Source organism: Oncorhynchus gorbuscha, linkage group LG10 (assembly GCF_021184085.1).
Source record: "Oncorhynchus gorbuscha isolate QuinsamMale2020 ecotype Even-year linkage group LG10, OgorEven_v1.0, whole genome shotgun sequence".
In the NCBI taxonomy this organism is placed as follows: domain Eukaryota; kingdom Metazoa; phylum Chordata; class Actinopteri; order Salmoniformes; family Salmonidae; genus Oncorhynchus; species Oncorhynchus gorbuscha.
In genome coordinates, this window is record NC_060182.1 from 31,374,713 (window position 1) to 31,391,616 (window position 16,904).

At 44.1% G+C, this 16,904-nt stretch overlaps 1 protein-coding gene across 1 annotated transcript in view; it reads right to left on the reverse strand.

Annotated features, from left to right (window-relative positions):
- The window catches only part of LOC124045866 (UHRF1-binding protein 1-like), a 46,681-nt gene continuing 29,777 nt past the window's right edge, over positions 1–16,904 (reverse strand). The window contains exons 7-21 of the mRNA XM_046365612.1: positions 15,261–15,431; positions 14,879–15,062; positions 10,530–10,616; positions 9,383–9,553; positions 8,106–8,254; positions 6,275–6,416; positions 5,879–6,072; positions 4,250–5,523; positions 3,918–4,087; positions 3,580–3,722; positions 3,267–3,417; positions 2,293–2,555; positions 2,005–2,113; positions 1,782–1,879; positions 1–1,360 (exon numbers count right to left, since the gene is read on the reverse strand). Coding sequence (XP_046221568.1) covers positions 1,244–1,360; positions 1,782–1,879; positions 2,005–2,113; positions 2,293–2,555; positions 3,267–3,417; positions 3,580–3,722; positions 3,918–4,087; positions 4,250–5,523; positions 5,879–6,072; positions 6,275–6,416; positions 8,106–8,254; positions 9,383–9,553; positions 10,530–10,616; positions 14,879–15,062; positions 15,261–15,431 — 3,423 coding nt within the window. The 3' untranslated portion in view covers positions 1–1,243. The remainder of the gene's footprint in view (positions 1,361–1,781; positions 1,880–2,004; positions 2,114–2,292; positions 2,556–3,266; positions 3,418–3,579; positions 3,723–3,917; positions 4,088–4,249; positions 5,524–5,878; positions 6,073–6,274; positions 6,417–8,105; positions 8,255–9,382; positions 9,554–10,529; positions 10,617–14,878; positions 15,063–15,260; positions 15,432–16,904) is intronic.

The window sequence follows — 16,904 nt, forward strand, 5'->3', positions numbered from 1 at the left end:
CTATTGTAAAGTGACTGTTCCACTGGATGTCATAAGGTGAATGCACCAATTTGTAAGTCTCTCTGGATAAGAGCGTCTGCTAAATGACTTAAATGTAATGTAAATGTAGGTATTAGTATATACCTAGATGGTGTTTCTCCATGCAGATGGGTGAGTAAAGGAGATCAACTAATACCTGTCTGAGTGCAGGGTACACCTCTCAAGTAACAAACTAAACCAGTTAATGTACCATAACCATTGTCTTAACTGTCCTCAAAAGATCAGAAAGCATGTGTCATCTGAACATTCAACCACCAAATTTAGTTTTACCGTTCATATACGTTTTTTTTTTTTTTATGCAAGAAAAATAAGACGGGAACATTTTGACCTGGTATCTGAGAACAGTGTGGAGAGAGCTTTCCCCTTCTCAGATACACAACCTTTCAAAAGGATAGCTATGCGGAGGTGTGTCTGGTGATCCCACAGACAGGAGCTCCATGTTTACAGTGCAGTACTGCTTTAAGTCAGTGGTTTTCTTTCCCTTCCCCACTTCTATTTAATACACAATCATCCTAAACAACGTTACATGAATGCATCTAAAATACCAGCTACTAACTATACAGACGTACAGTTATGTACAACTATGAACAGGATCTACTTTACAATAGCGAACAGTTTTATAGTTGCAGCTTGGTGGGTGTTTGTAAACCCACACACCAACATTCCTAGAGCTCTAGTGGTCTTCACAGGGCATGCCTGACATTGAAAGATGTGTACAGGAAACAACATCAATGGAATCTTAACACTACTAAACTGACAGTTCTCTGCATAGAAGACTGCATAGTAGACTAATTTTGGCACGTGTTCTTCAAATAAAATATTTACTAAAGATAGATGGCCAGTGAGGTGCAGCACAACAATGAGTCAACTATTCTCTATGGTGGTTTAAATTCAAACTAGGTGTAAATCGCTTTAAATGTACAGCAATACCCGTCAGTGTGTAAAGAGTGACTACAGTAGGACACCTGTTTTCTACAGGGGCCCCCTATGTGTTCTCTGGAAGTGACACACTGTTTGTTTGTGCAATTCATTTACAAGAGCGTGACCTTTGGAACCATCAGGGTGGATTCCACTGTTCTTTAGAAATTGTCATATGCCTGGGTTCAGACAGCTAATTTTGTCCAGACATTTCTATCAGTTCCTTTACTCCCTTATTGATGTAGTGCCAGTATATTGCCCTCTGCTGGCCGGGGAAGTAAAGCGGTCACAGGTCAAACATGGGGTCATACTTCCTGACTTCCAAGAGGAGACGCTCTCGGTCAGTGAGGGCTTGAGAGAGGGCCAACTGAGCTTCCGATAGCTGCGACTCCAGGAAAGTATTCTGAAGGGAAAAGGTTGTTGTCTTTATTGCTTTTCACTTCTAAATAAAGTTTCTTTGCCAGGGCAAGTATGCTAAATCTCTTCAGCTGTAATTGCTACCCTGATTTGGCCCCTCTTAGCCTTAACAAGAGAACCAGACAAGAACAAGAGTACTACAACTGTCTGGCCTTATCTTTATCTAATCATCCAAAATGTAACTTAAAAGTATTCCATTTAAGCCCTGTGAGTACATGCGATTTTATATCAACCGTTTCACACACATTTAAGGTTAAAAACCATAAGTACAATGCAACTATTGTCGGGACTGTGCTATCGTGAATAATCACTTTATGTATGCTACGCTTTCATTTTACATGATGGTTCAAACTAGCCTAATCCTTACTGATCCTGGTGAGCCAGTGTGAGTGGGTGTAGAGATCTACCGTGATCTGCGACAGTTTTCGTTCTGTCCAACAGTCTGGCTTCTCCAAACATACCACAGCACCACCTGCTGAGTCTCTTGGGACTGTGCCTTCAACACCTGCAAGACAAGACAATACATATTTAGAAATAAAGATTACTCCTGTTATTCAATGTCATTCAAGCAGCGAGAGACAAAATCATTGTAATATTCAAAGACAGGTCCGTCTCCTCTCCCCCAATCACCTTTGATTCTCAAAATGCCGTCATCAGATCGCTCCACAACCACCTGGTCTACGGTAAAGGTGACAGGTTGGGGCTGGGGGGCCGTGGGGTAGACCTTGGGACCATCATCCTAAACAGGAGGGGAAAACACTGGTTAAGTCCATTGCATGGATGGCAGGCTAACTGTCATTTATTCAATCTGTATCCTATGGAACGCTGTTGGGATCTTACCACGTATAAAAACAGGCTACACATCAAATAACATTATCTGACCCCAACAGAGTTCCATAGTCTCCGTTACCAGCTGACCTTCAGAGTGATAGTGACGTTTTCCAGCCGGATCTTAATGGGTTGGATGTCAGCACTGAGCTCATCCTCCAGGAAGGGCCCCAAGGTGGCCAGGGTAGAAACCAACAGATCCACCTGACAGTCTCGCACACCCAGCTCCAGGTGACCCACCAACCCAGACAGAGAACCATGCCGCGCTGCAGAAGGACCCATCTCCATCCGTATGCCCACCACGGGAACTGCCCTGCAGCCTTGCCTGTGGCCAACGGTAGACCCACCAGGCACTACGGGCATCATGTAAAAAATGGTGTGTTGTGTAGTCAGAGAATGGGTATTATGGATGCAGAGTGGTCTAAAAGTAGCATTGAGAGTCTTTAGTAGTTACACTGGGAGAGTGAGGTGATTACAGGAGTGATTATATCACAATATGAGTATGTATTTGTGTTTATTATGGATGCCCATTAGCTGCTCTCTTCCTGGGGTCTAAGCACATTAAGACACACATCACACACAAAAACGAATCATATAAAACAGTACATAATCTAACATCATTACACCACTACATTTCTACAATACAAAATGTATAACACTACAATATATTCAATATTAAAATGTACGTGCGTGTAGAGTGCGTGTGCTAGCCACTGTGTGAATTTGCAAGTGTGTGTGCCTGTGTGTCTCTTCACAGTCTGCGTTGTCCCATAAGGTGTAGTTTTTATTTTTGTGAGTGGATATAACAGGTGTTTGACAGGGAATCGAAGAGCATGAGTGAGTTGGGAGGACATCGAAATTTGAAATTGAGAGCCAGTGTGTTGACACAGATGTTGAGTGTGACTGATGCTCAGTAAGGTGCAGGGTCTTTAGGTAGTTAAGTTCTACTTCATTTTCGATGACTGACAGAGGCAGTGTTTTTACGCTGGATTATTATCCAAATCTGCCACAGGAAGTCATCCAGAATGGATAAAAGCATAGTTCCATCCGTAGCTTGCAGTTACCTGGCATCAGTTCAGTCAGCAGGTCAGAGACCCTGACGTTGCCCATCTGTCTTAGGATGAGATCCTGGGCCTCCACTGCCACCACCAGGTCCTCTCCCTTCAGGTCTGCCACACAGGCCATCCCACTGAGCACCAGCAACAACACAGAGGTCTGCACAGCACAGCACACCACAGCACAATCAGTTAATCACAATAACAATTCTGCTTTGCTCAGCTTACAAATACAGTATGATTGCTGAGCCTATACAGTGGAAGTGCTGACAATGCCTCTGTAATGTCACACTGGACAGTGTATGTATGTAAATAGACCCACTGTGTCCTGTGTGATGTCCTCAATGCTCTGGGACAGGGAGCTGCTCAGGTCAGCTGAGGACCCCCCCTCTGTCCCCAGGGCAGGACTGCCTCCACTGGGCCCCGGGGTACCATTGGGTCGCATCATGGACACTACCCCTGAGTCTGAAACCACAACAGAACACACAGGGACAAAACTCTATTGTCCAGTGGGATTCAAGATTATTGTTTTTAAATCATCTTACTAGATAGATAGTATATCTTTATTTTTAAATGTTCTGTATTCTCTTGATACAATACGCATGTGTGTTGTAGAGTTTGGATGGTTTTGAAGTGACTGATGATATTGTGGGGAGTTACCATCCATGAGGATGACAAAGTTCTCACTGGCATCGTTTTCCACTGAGAGGTGGTCGTTGGGCAGGCTGCCGTCCAGGATAGCACTGTCAAATGAGTGCTGCGAGAGAGACTGGTTCATGGACTGGAGCCGCAGGCTGGCTATGGGGGACCCCTCCTCAGGGCGCTGCTCCCTACACAAACAGAAACGGAGGGTGAGTTAGGGTCAACAGCCTGTATGTTCATTCACACCAGTAAAACCACATCCATACAGTTTACAATATGGACCTGGAAGAGCTGAACCATATAGTGTGTAATGACAACAGCACAGCAGGAGAGCATGCTGGGAAACCTACTTCGCCTGTGGATTGAACAGTTTGCTCATCCCCGACCCTCGACTCATGAAGCTGAAGGCATCTTTTGTGATGGAGAACGCCCCTTTAGTCAGGTCCAGGGAGGCACTAAAGGCATCTTTGGTGACGTCCTTGGTGGAGGTGAGGGCAGTGGACAGCTCTCCCTCCAGGCTGAAGGTAGAGGGGTCCCGGGACAGGAGGGAGTGATGGTGTTCAGGGGAGAAGGGAGGAGAGAGAACAGGACCACTGCCATCCCCCTGGGCCATCTCCCTCTCCATGACCTCCACTGCCTCGCTGGCCTCCTCTACTACACCATCCACCTCCTGCTCAAGGGGAGGAGAGCTGTTGATGGTGGCAGTGGTGTTTCCTATCCCACTGTCCTCCAGAGGGCCTGGTGAAGTAGCCTGGTGAGTGGGGGAGAGATCGGAGTCTGTCAGGCTGGGGCTTTCAGACCCTGGGGTGTGGGCCTCCTCTGGCTCCGTGGCTGCAGGTGGTAGCAGGAGCCCCAGCTCCACTGAGTCCATTAGGAGGGCTAGGCACACCGTAGGGGGGTCAGCCTCCTGGCCCCTGGCCTGCTTAGAGTCCCTGGTGTCCCGGCCCAGCTCGTGCCCCAGCCTGGCCAGGGTGTCCTTCATCCGCAACAGGGCAACATACTGGTAGTGGTTGAGCCACACTTTGACCGGTGTGATGGCCTGGGCCAGGAAGTGGATAGAAGCCACTGCAACCTCCTGTCGACTGTCCTGGTTGTGTTCCAGGTTGGGCGGGAGGTGGTTTTCCTGCTGTTCTGGGGTTTTATGGTTGGGATCAACAGGAGCTGGTTCATTGGGGGAGGAGACTAGGGAACTGACCTTAAACGCAGACGGACGACACATCCACACAGAAATGGTGAAAGGCTCCACGAAGGGGTGAGCTCTGCCCCTGTTGCTTTTCCGCGCCCCCTCGAAGCTCATGGACAGACGGGACAAGCTGAAGAACCAGACATCCTTGGGCCTTAGGGGCCTCCTCTCAGAGAGGGACAGGGTCTCCATCTCCAGGGAGTGCTGGAGGAAGGCAGAGGGTAGGGGAAGGAAGGAGCTCTGGTCTCGGGGGAAGGAGCAAGGGGGAGTTGACTGGAAGAAGTGGCAGGTGGAGAAGCTGCTGTAGGTGGAGTGGAGGTCGGCCCGGGTGCCGTGGGGGGAGTGGCGTGTGTTGCTGAGGACCATCTGGGGAACGGTGGTGCTTAGGGACTGGGGCCGGTCCTGGTGGTCCATGATCGACGACTCCAGGGGAATGATCAGCTGCAGACAGACAGGGAGGAGGCACAGAAACAGGAACACAGTCATCTCCTGACAACTAACCCAGTAATAACATCAACACCAAAGTTTAAAATGGGCCCTTTCCATTTCATTGCAGAGAACTGGAGACGAAAGCCAGAAGCATTACAAAACTGCATACTCATTACCAAAAAGAACAGTGTTTCTACACAAAAGTCCCTAAGGGCAAACATCTGGAAGGTTGAACAACACTGGAAACACTTGAAATGACCTAAAGTTGTGTAATGAGCTGTAATAATCTGCTGCCAAAAGGGACACTGACTGCAATGATGCAACTCTATTCTGACAGCTTGGTCTGGGTTTATTCAACCAGTCTCACCTTGATCTGAGCTGCGTCCATGTGGATGTCCATGTGCTCCTCTGCCTTGTTGCTGTCATGGAGGTGGTAGAAGGCTTTGACCTGCTCCAGGGTACGCAGCAGGCCCCTAGAGAACAGGTTGACCCACAGCAGACTGGCTGGGTCCAGGCACAGCTGTAGGCCGTTCAGTTGGGCATATAGGTTAGTATTGGGTACTGGGGAAGGAGAGTGGGGTGGAGAGGGGGACATATTTTCAGTTGTAAGATAATATTCTCATGGTTTGTTTCTTTCACCAGAAGAGAACTGAATATTGAATTGGAGGATCAGCAAGAAACTACAGTTTGAATCATTTACTAGGATAATGACTAAATAGCAGTTTGCAATAAACACACACAACAGTGTATGGTTAGCTCATACCAGGCAAACCGGGGTTGTCAGGGAAGTAATACTCTGTGAATTGCAGGTGGATGGCTGGTATATTGTCTGCTAGGTTCAGGGCCTTGCGGTTACAGGATATTAAGGACGGGGTCTTCTTGCTGTGGCATCCCCCTGTAGACACCTGTGTGAGGGTAAGGGATGGTAATAATGATTCATGTGAATTTGATTTCTGAAGTGCTTTTCTCACACAAAAACTTAAAAGTAATGATGAGTTTTCTGACGGTCAGAGTGAAAGTAGTGTAAAAGGAACTTAATGCAGTATTAACTACAGTAAGCTCCAAATATATTGGGACAGTGACCAATTTTGTTGTTGTTTTGGCTCTGTGGATGAAATTATACAATGACTGAGGTTAAAGTGCAGACTGTCAGCTTTAATTTGAGGGTATTTTCCCCGTTTAGAAATGACAGCACTTTTTGTACATAGTCCTCCCATTTTAGGGGACCAAAAGTATTGAACAAATTCACATATGTGTATTAAAGTAGTTTCTATACACTTCTACATTAATGTGGATGCCACCATGGTTACGGATAATCCTGAATGAATCGAGAAAAATTATAAGGGTGAAAGTTACAGACCCATAAATGTCATACCCCCAAAAATGCTAACCTCCCCTGTTATTGTAATGGTGAGAGGTTAGCATGTCTTAGAGGTATGCTAACCTCCCCTATTATTGTAATGGTGAAAGGTTAGCATGTCTTAGAGGTATGCTAACCTCCCCTGTTATTGTAATGGTGAAAGGTTAGCATGTATTGGGAGTATGATATTTCTACGTCTAACTTTCTCACTCATTATTATTCACGATTCATTCAGGATTATCCGTAATCATGGTGGCATCTACAACAATGTAGAAGTGTTAAGAAACATATTATATTCTTATTTACAATAAAAGTGAATGAAATGACAAAATACATTATTTATCATTAATTTATATTGGGCACAATAAATAAAACACACAACCAAAACATACAGCAAATGCATCCAACAAATTTGTAGTCACAAGCTTGATGTAATCATTGCAAGCTATGAATACGGGACCAAATACTTAACTTTTGACTACTTTAATACACACAAGTGAATTTGTCCCAATACTTTTGGTCCCCTAAAATGGGAGGACTATGTACCAAAAGTGCTGTAATTATTAAACGGTTCACCCGATATGGATGAAAATAGTAAACCCTCAAATTAAAGCTGACAGTCTGCACTTTAACCTCAGTCAGTGTATCCTTTCAAATCCAAAGTGCTGGAGTACAGAGCCAAAACAACAAAACACTGTCACTGTCCCAATACCTCTGGTGCTCACTGCATATCCCATCTCATGAAATGAAACTACAAAAGGTCTTACATTTTTGATTATTTACAGAGAAAAGGGGAATTACCACCAACTCAAGCCCAAAATACCCCTTATCATGGCTTGCTGCATATTATATCTGATTTCCTCTATGGCTGTGAAAGTAGGAACTGCTTAGCTCTATTTGTGTTGGCAGGGGTTTTTCTACATCACAGCTGACAAGCTTTAGGGCACTCAAGCGTGGTGAGGAGAAAAGGGTTTCCCCTCTTACTATGATATAACTAAGACTACATTACCAGGTTAGGAATTAATGTAAGTGCATAGAGAGTATTTCATTTTCTTCACATGGCTTTCCTGTCTTCAACATGTCTCGATTCTGTGCAACCAGCTGCATTCCATGTCTTCTGTCCTTGCCATTGATAGCCTTTTAGAATGAATAGCATACTTTGACTGCCACCATTACAGAAAACAATGTCAGAGGAAGCCTAACGGAGAGATGTACATAGGTAGTCCTGTCTCACCTGATGTATATCCAGGTCATCCATTCGTACCACCACACAGCTGGAGCGGAGCCTCTTAAGAGGATTCAACGGGAGAGGTTGTGCTATTGAGGTCCTCTTGGAGATCTGCTCCCTTTCAGGAGGGCTGGCCTTGGGGTTGGGTTGTCCATCTGTGTATATCATAAGTCAAGCTTTTAGCGTCAGTATCCGTGACTTGAAAATAACAATTTATTCTCATCACTAGGTACACTACATTACCAAAAGCATGTGGGCACTTGCTCGTTGAGCATCTCATTCCAAAATCATGGGCATTAATATGGAGTTGGTCCCCCCCTGTGCTGCTATAACAGCCACCACTCTTCCGAGAAGGCTTTCCACTAGATGTTGGAACATTGCTGCAGGGACTTGCTTTCATTCAGTCACAAGAACATTAGTGAGGTCGGGCACTGATGTTTGGCGATTAGGCCTGGCTCGCAGTCGGCGTTCCAATTCATCCCAAAGGTGTTCGATGGAGTTGAGGTCAGGGCTCTTTGTAGGCCAGTCAAGTTCTTCCACACCGATCTTGAGAAACCATTTCTGTATGGACTTTTCATGCTGAAATAGAAAAGGGCCTACCCCAAACTGTTGCCACAAAGTTGGAAGAGCAGAATTATCTAGAATGTCATTGTATGCTGTAGCGTTAAGATTTCCCTTCGCTGTAACTAAGGGGCCTAGCCCGAACCATAACAAACAGCCCCAGACCATTATACCTCCTCCACCATACTTTACGGTTGGCACTATGCATTCGGACAGGTAGTGTTCTTCTGGCATCCGCCAAACCCAAATTTGCTTCCAGAGGCAGTTTGGAACTCGGTAGTGAGTGTTGCAACCGAGGACAGACAATTTTATGCCCTACATGTATCAGTACTTGGGGTCCCGTTCTGTGAGCTTATGTGGCCTACCATGTCACGGCTGAGCCATTGTTGCTCCTAGATGTTTCTACTTCACAATAACAACACTTACAGTTGACAGTTGACCGGGGCAGCTCTAGCAGGGCAGAAATGTGACCAATTGACTTGTTGGAAAGGTGGCATCCTATGACAGTGCCACATTGAAAGTCACTGAGCTCTTCAGTAAAGCCATTCTACTGCCAATGTTTATCTATGGAGATTGCATGGCTGTGTGGTCGATTTTATACACCAGTCAGCAACGGGTGTGGCCGAAATAGCCGAATCCACTAATTTGAAGGGGTGTCCACATACTTTTGTAGATTCCTACTACAGTAAGAGGACCTGGCAGTGTGTTGTAGTAAGTCTCACCCTGGGTCCTCTTGGCAGGGAAGTCCTTGGCCTGATTGGGGACCTTAGAGTCTGGCCCAGGGATCCCTGATGCGTCCACCCTCCTCTGGAACTCCTGCAGTAGTATACCAGCCCACTGGGCCCGGGCATCCATCGCCCCACAGTGACGCTCCCAATGCCGACAGCCATCACCTGCAGGTCATATCATACAAAGTCATACATTAAGGTTATACAATAGGGTTCACTGCATCACCAGGGTTATTGTTGAAAAGATTCCATCCCTCACCCTAATAAAAATATATTCACCTGTATATAACATCCCAGTTATATACATCAACTTAAAGTATTTTTTTCCAAAGCTTTGTTTTTTACTATTTGATCTGGGATTTAGCATGCTTGCTCAAGCAAACCAATCCAATCTCCCTTAAAATGTGTTTTCCATAATTGTGTAACAGACCAGTAGTTCCGATGAAGTGATGTGGAGAGTTCGAGAAGGAATTGAGGTGCTCCACATTCTACAGTCAAATAATTCCACTGAGAATAATAGCAATGGGCATCCTTCGCCATCCAGGCTATTAGTTTGCATGAATGAATGGAGAGGAGGCTTAATAGAAGGTTGAGGTTTCATATACTAGGAATCATGTTACAATGATTACGGATAAGCCTGAATTAGACGCACAAATATCATACACCCAAGACATGCTAACCTCTCAACATTACAATAACAGGGTAGGTTAGTATTTTTTTGTTGGGGGGGTGTATGATATGTGTGCGTCTAACTTTCTCACTCATCATTATTCACGATTCATTCAGGATTATAACCAAAACAAATAGCAAATGTTTCCAACAAATGTATGAGTCACAAGATTGATGCAGTCATTGTGTGCTATGAATATGAGTATTAATACTTAACTTTTGACTACTTTAATACACATAAGTTAATTTGTCCCAATACTTTTGGTCCCTTAAAATGGGGGGACTATGTACAAAAAGGCTATTAGTTCGCATGAATTAATGGAGAGGAGGTTTACTAGAAGTCTGAATGTAGGTTGATATTTCAGTGGGAGCACTAACAAAGAATGTGGTGGACAGCAGTGAATAAACGTGAGCTCTAATTATAACAAATAGTAGCACAAGTCTCTTGACCGATCGGGGGAACGACACTCACCAGGCCTGTGGATGGGGTAGTAGTCAAAACCAAGCTTGCGGAAGGTCAGCTGCATTGCACCATGGGGGCATGGAGGAGGAGGCTCATCTGTGTGACATGAGAAGTCAGAGGTCAAAAGCTTTGTTCACCTCTGACAACTCTGACCACAAACTTTCATCATCAAGACCATAATTAGAGGGTGGATTTTTGTGCAAATACTCCTCTAAGAAAACCAAAAAATGGGATCGCGGGAGAATTTTCAAAATCCCGAAGAATAAAAATATATAAACATCGTCTTTGTATCTCAAAATCATTGTAATGTGGTTAACCTTAAAAATCTAAATGAAAATTCTTAAAATCTAAAAGATAAAATTAAACGAGAGAGCCCCTTAGATCAATGGAAAAGGCCGCTCCTGACCGTTGCACTTGAATCATTCCCACAGTGAATGGCTATACCCGCTATACATTATTACAGAGACGTTGATCAAATCAAATCAAAATGTATCAGTCACGTACACATGTTTAGCAGATGTTATTGCGGGAGTGGAGAAATGCTTGTGTTTGAAGCTCCAACAGTACAGTGCAGTAATATTTAACAAGTCATATCTAACCATTTCACAACAACACACATAAATCTAAGTAAAGGAATGGAATTAAGAATATATAAATATATGGACGAGCAATGTCAGAGCGGAATAAACTAAGACACCGTAGAATAGAATATAGTATATACATATGAGATGAGAAATGCAAAATATGTAAACATTATTAAAGTGACTAGTGTTCCATTTATTAAAGTGGCCAGTGATTTAAAGTCTATGTACAGTTGAAGATGGAAGTTTACATACACCTTACAGCCAAATACATTTAAATACATTTTAGTCCTGACATTTAATCCCAGTAAAAATTCCCTGTTTTAGGTCAGTTAGGATAATCACTTTATTTTAAGATGTGAAATGTCAGAATAATAGTAGAGAGTGATTTAGTTAAGCTTTTATTTCTTTCATCACATTCCCAGTGGGTCAGAAGTTTACATATACTCAATTAGTATTTGGTAGCATTGCCTTATAATTGTTTATCTTGGGTCAAATGTTTCAGGTCGCCTTCCATAAGCTTCCCACAATAAGTTGGTTGAATTTTGGCCCATTCCTCCTGACAGAGCTGGTGTAACTGAGTAGGCCTCCTTGCTCGCACACGCTTTTTCAGTTCTGCCCACACATTTTCTATGGGGTTGAAGTCAGGGCTTTGTGATGGCCACTCCAATACCTTGACTTTGTTGTCCAATTTTGCCACTACTTCGGAAGTATTCTTGGGGTCATTGTCCATTTGGAAGACCCATTTGCGACCAAGCTTTAACTTCCTGACCAATGTCTTGAGCTGTTGCTTCAATATATCCACATCATTTCCTCCCTCATGATGCCATCAATTTTGTGAAGTACACCAGTCCTTCCTGCAGCAAAACACCCCCACAACATGATGCTGCCACCCCCATGCTTCGCGGTTGGGATTGTGTTCTTCGGCTTGCAAGCCTCCCCCTTTTTCCTCCAAACATAGCGATGGTCATTATGGCCAAACAGTTCTATTTTTATTTCATCAGACCAGAGGACATTTCTCCAAAATTAGGTGCCTCGACAAATTTCTTCAGCCTCCTGAGGTTGAAGAGGCGCTGTTGCGCCTTCTTCGCCACACTGTATTTGTGGTTGGACCATTACAGTTTGTCAGTGATGTGTAGAAACTTGAAGCTTTCCACCTCCACTGTGGTTCCGTCGATGTGGATAGGGGGTTGCTCCCTCTGCTGTTTCCTGAAGTCTACGATCATCCCCTTTGTTTTGTTGACGTTGAGTGAGAGGTAATTTTCCTGGCACCACACTCCCAGAGCCTCCACCCTGTAGGCTGTCTCGTCATTGTGAGTAATCAAGCCTACTACTGTTGTGTCGTCTGCAAACTTGATTGAGTTGGAGGCGTGCGTGGCCACGCAATCATGGGTGAACAGGGAGTACTGATGATGTGCTTGGATGGTACTATGGTGTTAAATGCCGAGCTATAGTCAATCAACAGCATTCTTACATAGGTATTCCTCTAGTCCAGATATGATAGGGCATTGTGCAGTGCGATGGCATCGTTTTTGGATCTATTGGGGCAATAAGCAAACTGAAGTGGGTCTAGTAGAGGTAAGGTAAGGTAAGGTAAGATAAGGTAGAGGTGATATGATCCTTGACTAGTCTCTCAAAGCACTTCATGATGACAGAAGTGAGTGCTACAGGGAGATCATAATTTAGTTCAGTTACCTTAGCTTTCTTGGGTACATTAATAATGGTGGCCATCTTGAAGCATGTGGGGACAGCAGACTGGGATACGGAGAGATTATGCTCTCCAAATGGCCATCAGCTGTGAGGGCAGAGATGCCCATGCATTGACTTGTTTGCTATACATGTTGGGGGAAGCTATTCATGAGGACATAATGTTCTGTCTTACGATTCCCGAGCATGAAACGGCATAGGGGATGTTCAGTGTGCTGCGTGGCTATATTGACGAAAAACAGATTCCATATGGGGTCGAATGGTGGGCTTTTGCACAGATGAGGCTCTATGCCGGGACGGCGGGCAGGCCTCTGCACTCTAGTTATGAATGTGTCTCCTATTTCAAACCGAGGCTTAGTGGTTATCCAGGGGGAGTGTTTGAAACATTTTTCACATTGAGAGAGGAACTGTTGTCATTCACAAAGGATGTAAAAAATACAGACTTGGTTGACTTTCTGTATTGAAAAGAAAATAACAGAAAACAGCATCAGTGAGTGTCCCAAACAAGTGGTTTCACATCCAACGCTTGGAAGAACACTTTGGGACCTACTACCCAATCCGTTTGACTGTGATCCTGGCTCAGTTGACATGCCGGTAAGTGAAATCGAACAGCTGGTCGAGCTGTGATGTGACCAAATGCTGCAGACAATGCATTCACGGGTCACTACGGAGGAGTTTTGGTTCCTGACTCAAAGGGAATACCCTGCCGTCTCCCTCTGCGCATTAATGCCGCATTCGAGCAGGGGTTCCCAAAAAAGTTTGGGAATCCCTGCTCTATCATAATCTGTTCAAAGGTTATTGGAGTTTTTTTTTACCCTAGCAGGATGGCCAATATTAGGGTGACTAAATCAATGGAGGCCAGAGAAAAAAAAGTGGTCAACAATCTGGAAAAGGGCAGCTAGGCTGGATGCTGTGAGAGAAATAAGGCAAACTGACAGGCTCACCGTTGAATTCATCATCTTATCCAATCCGGAGGACATAAAAGAATATAGAGGTAAGACCGTTATTGATTTAGAGAAATGAAATTCAGTATTTTAATATTTTAGTATTCGCTTTCCCTATATAGATATCTCTTAAAAACGAGCGTCTCTCTGAAATGTCAGCGGCGCACTGAACATACTGCAAGCTGTTTATTTTCAAAGCGTTTTGCATTTAATTCAGCTTGTTTCATGTTAATTTAGCTTTTTGCCACCCGTGGAAACAAATTTGCAGAAGACCACCAGTACCCAAGTGCCAAGTCTAGGATCAAAATGCTTCTCAACAGCTTCCACCGCTAAGCCGTAAGACTGCAGAACAATTCATTAAATCGCCACCAGACAATTTACATTGACCCCCCTCCCTTTTGTACACTGCTGCGACTTGCTGTTTGTTTGTTACCTATGCATAGTCACTTTGCCCCCACCTACATGTACAGATTACCTCAACTAGCCTGTACCCCCGCATACTGACTCAGTACCGGTGCCCCCTGTAAATAGCCTCATTATTGTTATTCTTATTGTGTTACTTTTTATTATTACTTTTTATTTTAGTCTACTTGGTAAATATTTTCTTCTTCTTGAACTGCAGTGTTGGTTAAGGGCTTGTAAGTAAGCATTTCACTGTAAAGTCTACACTTGTTGTAGTAAGCGCATGTGACAAATAAAGTTTGATTTGACCACACCACCGTGTAAAATCCTAAAAAGTCGCTGCGAGAAGCAGCATCACATTTTTATTTTATAACAATAGGAAATGCAATTTCATTACCAAAGCGTGTTTTCACCCACTAATTGGCTAAATTAAAGACAACCAGAAATGAGAGATAAGATCACTTCAGGCAGAAAAGCTACAAAGGTCATAGGTTAGGGCTATTCAACTCTTAACCTACGAGGTCTGGAGCCTGCTGGTTTTCTGTTCTACCTGATAATTAATTGTACCCACCTGGTGTCCCAGTTCAAAATCAGTCCCTGATTAGAGGGAAACAATGAAAACACACAGTAGAACTGGCTTCAAGGTCCAGAGATGAGTTTGAGGGGCATAGGTTATAGTCTAACTCTGTGCATGACATATCTTTGGGGTGTCTGTGGGACTAACCGGGGTCTGCTGAGGAAATGTCGTTGCATATGTGCAGGTCTAGACGAGAGATGAAGGTGTGGTAGGAGGACTCTTTGACATCGTGTTGATCAAAGTACTGGTCCAGGGTACTGGGGACTCCACCACTGGGAGAGGGTGGAGGGTTTGTCGATAGAGCGTGTATACCAGGGGAAGGTGGTGCAGTCTAACACAGAGAGAATAATATCAACAATATGACTGCAATTAGTACACAGGCTATTATAATATCTATACAAAATGTTTGAGTGAGTAGATAGACAGCAGTTCAGTAATATAGTTAGACTTGAACTGCAGTACAATATAAGTGTGGGCTGCAGACTCTGTACTGTTTCTAACACATAAGTGGAAGGCAGAATGATGGTACTTGTAGGGACTTTGCGGCCAAGCTCTTCCTCTGCTGGGCAGACTTCTCCATAGCCTCGCTCAGGGACTTGGCGTAGTGGATGACAGCTTTGAGCTGAGAGTCCGTCAGCACCCACAGCAGGTCATCCAGGATGAAGAGTAGTTTAGAGGCCAGCACGTTACAGTCCTTCAGCTGGGGTATGATTAAACAGAGGAGAAACCTGGTTAGTCATCATAAGACAATCATTTTACTGCTTAGTCAATGACACAATGTTGTTTGTTTATTTACAGTGCCTTGCGACAGTATTTGGCCCCCTTGAACTTTGTGACCTTTTGCCACATTTCAGGCTTCAAACATAAAGATATAAAACTGTATTTTTTTGTGAAGAATCAACAACAAGTGGGACACAATCATGAAGTGGAACGACATTGATTGGATATTTCAAACTTTTTTAACAAATCGAAAAATTGAAAAATTGGGCGTGCAAAATTATTCAGCCCCCTTAAGTTAATACTTTGTAGCGCCACCTTTTGCTGCGATTACAGCTATAAGTCGCTTGGGGTATGTGTCTATCAGTTTTGCACATCGAGAGACTGAAATTTTTTCCCATTCCTCCTTGCAAAACAGCTTGAGCTCAGTGAGGTTGGATGGAGAGCATTTGTGAACAGCAGTTTTCAGTTCTTTCCACAGATTCTCAATTGGATTCAGGTCTGGACTTTGACTTGGCCATTCTAACACATGGATATGTTTATTTTTGAACCATTCCATTGTAGATTTTGCTTTATGTTTTGGATCATTGTCTTGTTGGAAGACAAATCTCCGTCCCAGTCTCAGGTCTTTTGCAGACTCCATCAGGTTTTCTTCCAGAATGGTCCTGTATTTGGCTCCATCCATCTTCCCATCAATTTTAACCACCTTCCCTGTCCCTGCTGAAGAAAAGCAGGCCCAAACCATGATGCTGCCACCACCATGTTTGACAGTGGGGATGGTGTGTTCAGGGTGATGAGCTGTGTTGCTTTTAAGCCAAACATAACGTTTTGCATTGTTGCCAAAAAGTTCAATTTTGGTTTCATCTGACCAGAGCACCTTCTTCCACATGTTTGGTGTGTCTCCCAGGTGGCTTGTGGCAAACTTTAAACAACACTTTTTATGGATATCTTTAAGAAATGGCTTTCTTCTTGCCACTCTTCCATAAAGGCCAGATATGTGCAATATACGACTGATTGTTGTCCTATGGACAGAGTCTCCCACCTCAGCTGTAGATCTCTGCAGTTCATCCAGAGTGATCATGGGCCTTTGTCATGTTTTGGCTTGTCATCTCTGAGGTTCGTTCCTTTTTCAGTCTTCTCCTTGTCCTGCTTCCAGCTGAAAGTTTAGATCTTGGGATTAGAGTCCCTAGGTCTTCGGATCCTAGATTTGTTCACCGTGCTGGTCTGATACTCCTTCCATTTCAGATATTAGGTGCACAGTGCTCGGTGCCTTGGGATGTTTAAAGTCTGCTTCACTACGAGTGGAAATCTTTGTTTTTGTATTTGTCCAAATTTCCTTTACTGGAATAAAGACTCTGTTTTGAAACTTTTGGGTCCTCATTCACATAACAGGATCCGACCAAGAATGGACCCAGTGACCTGGTGTGTTCCTTGTTCTTCAAGATGCTCTCTGCGC